Raw genomic sequence first — 3,602 nt, 5'->3', positions numbered from 1 at the left:
ACGGAACGGCAAGGGAAAAGGTTGGGAAAGCGGAGCACCGTGTATGCCACGGGAGTCGCTGCCCGTGCTTTATTGCCGGAATTCTCCGTGGTGGCAGTGGCAGTGGCAGAGACGTGCGCCACCACGCACGAACCCTTTTTTTCCCTTTTCTTTTCCTGATGATAACGCTGTGCACTTAATTGTGTGCACGGAAGCTTTTGGTCCAGAAACGCACAAGATGGAGATAGAGATAGAGCGGCTGGTGGCGTACGGCGCTACTGCGACTAGAGCCGGCCGCACGACCAGCGGCCCTCCCGGTGCCACGCACGCCCGGCGATCGCAGCGTGTGCGGCCGCCGCGTTGACATCTCGACTGCGCGTTCCTCCTTCCGTGCGCAGCAGCCAGCAGCCGCTGCGTCGTCATTTCCTGTAGCGGTAACGGCCTCGGTGGTGTACCGGCGGCGCGAACGAGACGCCCCCGACGCTCTGCCACCGCCGCTCACGGCGAGCCCGGCACGGCACGTCGACCGAGCCGAGCCCGCCCTGATCGACGAAACAGGGGCGGGTCGGTGCGTGCCGAGTCCCCAGCCCCACCGATCCGATCGGCAAGTCCCGAGCAGGTTCGCTCCCCACAGACATACCAGATCCCGACGCCCCCACCACACCGCCCCACCCCCCTCCCTGCCAAAACTCGCGCACCGCACCAGACGAGGCCGAAACGGGCGAATTTTACCCGCCGGGCCGTGCCGGAGCGCGCCGCGAGCCCGCCATGGCGGAGTGCCGCAGCCTCATCGAGTTCCTGCGCGCCTTCGAGCACCACCGCAGGGCGGCCGACTCCTCATGCGGCGCCCGATCCAAGCGCCTGCCCCCCTCCTCCTCCGCCCCCTCCGGACGCACCCGCAACCTCACCGCGCTCTGCGACCACTCGCCGATGGCCCTGGTGGACGCGCTCGTGCTGCTCGCCGTGCTCGCCGCGCTGGGCTTCCTCGTGGCCCCGCACGCCAGGCTCCTCCTCCTCGAGGCGCGCGCGCTGCTGCTCCACCCGGCGGCCTCCTGCGTCTCGGCCGCGCCGCTCGCGGGGGCCGCCGCGGCCGTGTCCGGCGCCGCGCTCGGCTGGGCGCTACTGGGCCATCACGCGCGCAAGTGCGGCAAGCCGCGCTGCAGGGGCCTCAAGAAGGCCGTCGAGTTCGACATCCAGCTCGAGACGGAGGAGTGCGTGCGCGGCCGCCCCACCCCCGCCGCGCGATCGGCGCTGCTCGCCGCCGCGGGCGCGCGCCCCGTCGATCTCGGCGACGCGCACCGCGAGCTCGAGGCCGAGCTCCGCAAGATGGCGCCGCCCAATGGCCGCACCGTGCTCATCTTCCGCGCGCCCTGCGGATGCCCCAAGGGCCGCATGGAGGTCTGGGGCGCCAAGAAGGTGCGCCGGATCAAGAAGTAGACAGACAAGATGAAGGGTCAGATAGTTCCTTCTTTACTATAGTAATAAACAGTAGCTGAAATACAGGTTGCCTCCCTCCTTGGTAATAAGTATAGCGAGAGAGAATAAAGAGATCATACAAATAGTTATATCGAAGTATCAGATGATAGACTATAGATCATGTGTTGCCATGCAGATGATGTTTGAACATAAATATATATCGGTGCTTGTTCATTCTCTGTTTTTCATGAGATTCTGAATCCTAGCGTACATACTTGGTTGCTGTTCTTGCCAGGTGCTTTTTGAATGTCTGTTTGATCTCTCTTGGTCTACTTTTGTATAGTATATTCCTTTGATGCTGCTGGGATAAGTTCCTTTGATGCCACTCTGTTTGAATTTTTCTCTTGGAACTGGCTTCTGTTTATTTGCCAAAATGAAATGTTTCCTTGCTTGATTCTTGCTGTCCCGGGGTAAAAATTTAACCCCCTTCAGGCAATGGATGATAACTGATCTTTCATTGTATTGACGTGAAGTACTAGTTGAGGTTGCAAATCTTCTTCGATATTGATCCAGTGTGTCCTAATTTTGTACTCCAGTGTACTCTGTTGAATATTAAGATGGCCACTTTGAAATTCGTTTGGCTTCAGTGGGGTTTGAAAAATTATAGGTTAGCTGAAGTTTAAATTAAATATGGTCCTCAATATAAGGAAGTAAACTTCTAGAATTCATATGCTCAATGTATCTTTTGTTTCTCATATTATATGCTTGTGCAATACTGACAAGTTGTAGAGACACAATCCTCATGTGTCCTCATCCCGGTTAATTTGGCTGTGCTCATTCATTGTTTTCTCTAAAAAATGGTGCAGTATGGTAGTGTGCTTCTTTTACCATGTTCCATTGCCTCGTAATAAAGGTAACAAATTAACATGATCGTTCTTTTTTTTTTCTTGACCTGTTCTCTATTTTGTTATTTTCTTTATTTGTTTGTTTGGCAACTTGTCACTTAAGTCATAGGTTGTCACTTGCCAAACTAAAAAATGAAATGTTTCCTTGCTTGATTCTTGCTGTCCCGGGGTAATTTTTTTACTCCTTCAGGACATGGATGATAACTGATCTTTCATTGTATTTGTGTGAAGTACTAGTTGAGGTTGCAATCTTCTTTGATCTTCATCCAGAGAGTCCTAATTTGGTACTCCAATGTACTCTGTTGAATATTAAGATGGACACTCGCTTGGCTTTAGTAGGGTTTGAAAAATTATAGGGTAGCGCTGAAGTTTAAATTAAATATGGTCCTCAATATAATAGGAGTAGCATTCATATGCTCTATGTATCTTTTGTTTCTCATGTTACATGCTTCTGCCATACTGACAAGTTGTAGAGACACAATCCTCATGTGTCGTCATCCCAGTTAATTTGGCTTTGTTCATTCATTGTTTTTTTCTACAAAATGATGCAGTATGGTAGTGTGCTTCTTTTACCATGTCATTCCATTGCCTAGTAATAAAGGTAACAGACTGACATGATTGTTCTTTTGTTTCTTGACCTGTTTTCAATCTTATTATTTTCTTTATTTGTTTGTTTGGCAACTTGTCACTTGAGTCATAGGTTGTCATTTCCCAACCTAAACATTATTTCAATCACTTCAGTTTCATCATAATCAGAAGAATATCTCATTAGGAGCCAAAGTTAAAAATTACAGTATTTCTCATGGAATGCCTGTATGTTGTAACTGTACAATTCATTTTTTTCCCTTTATATTATTGTCATATCGTCGATACGCATCCTAAGGCATGTTTCGTTCAGCATCATGTTTGCCCTTTTTCTTTGGCTTTCATTTGCATAGCGTGTTCGTGAATTACTGTTTCAGCATTATAAACAATACCAGTGTACAGCAGTTGCTGCTTTTGCTCATTGAAAGAATTCTACTCCCTCTGTTCCTAAATATAAGTCTTTTTAGAGATTTCAATAAGGACTACATACGGATGTATATAGACATATTTTAGAGAGTAGATTCACTCATTTTGCTTCGTATGTAGTCCGAATTGGAATCTCTAAGAAGACTTGTATACTTAGGAACGGAGGGAGTAGCTAATAGGAAATCATTTTTCAGTTAATGTTTTCCTATCTTGATCATCTTGTATATTTTCAGTTCTAGCTGAAGCTATTCGAGCCAAAATGCCGACAGCATTGATTACCATTATCAATGC

At 49.1% G+C, this 3,602-nt stretch overlaps 1 protein-coding gene across 1 annotated transcript; it reads left to right on the top strand.

Annotated features, from left to right (window-relative positions):
* Positions 1-251: 251 nt before the first annotated feature.
* Positions 252-1,643, top strand: LOC119269369 (uncharacterized protein At5g19025-like). The gene has a single exon (XM_037551182.1). The coding sequence runs from the start codon at positions 748-750 to the stop codon at positions 1,414-1,416; it is 669 nt and encodes a 222-aa protein (XP_037407079.1). The 5' UTR covers positions 252-747; the 3' UTR covers positions 1,417-1,643.
* The last annotated feature ends 1,959 nt before the right edge of the window (positions 1,644-3,602 follow it).

Source organism: Triticum dicoccoides, chromosome 3A, assembly GCF_002162155.2.
Source record: "Triticum dicoccoides isolate Atlit2015 ecotype Zavitan chromosome 3A, WEW_v2.0, whole genome shotgun sequence".
Classification (NCBI taxonomy): domain Eukaryota; kingdom Viridiplantae; phylum Streptophyta; class Magnoliopsida; order Poales; family Poaceae; genus Triticum; species Triticum dicoccoides.
Note: the sequence above shows the minus strand (reverse complement) of the source record. Positions and strands in the feature narration are given on the sequence as shown.

Coding starts and splice junctions, on each gene's coding strand:
- LOC119269369 (XM_037551182.1), top strand. CDS start 748: ATGGCGGAGTGCCGCAGCCTCATCGAGTTCCTGCGCGCCTTCGAGCAC.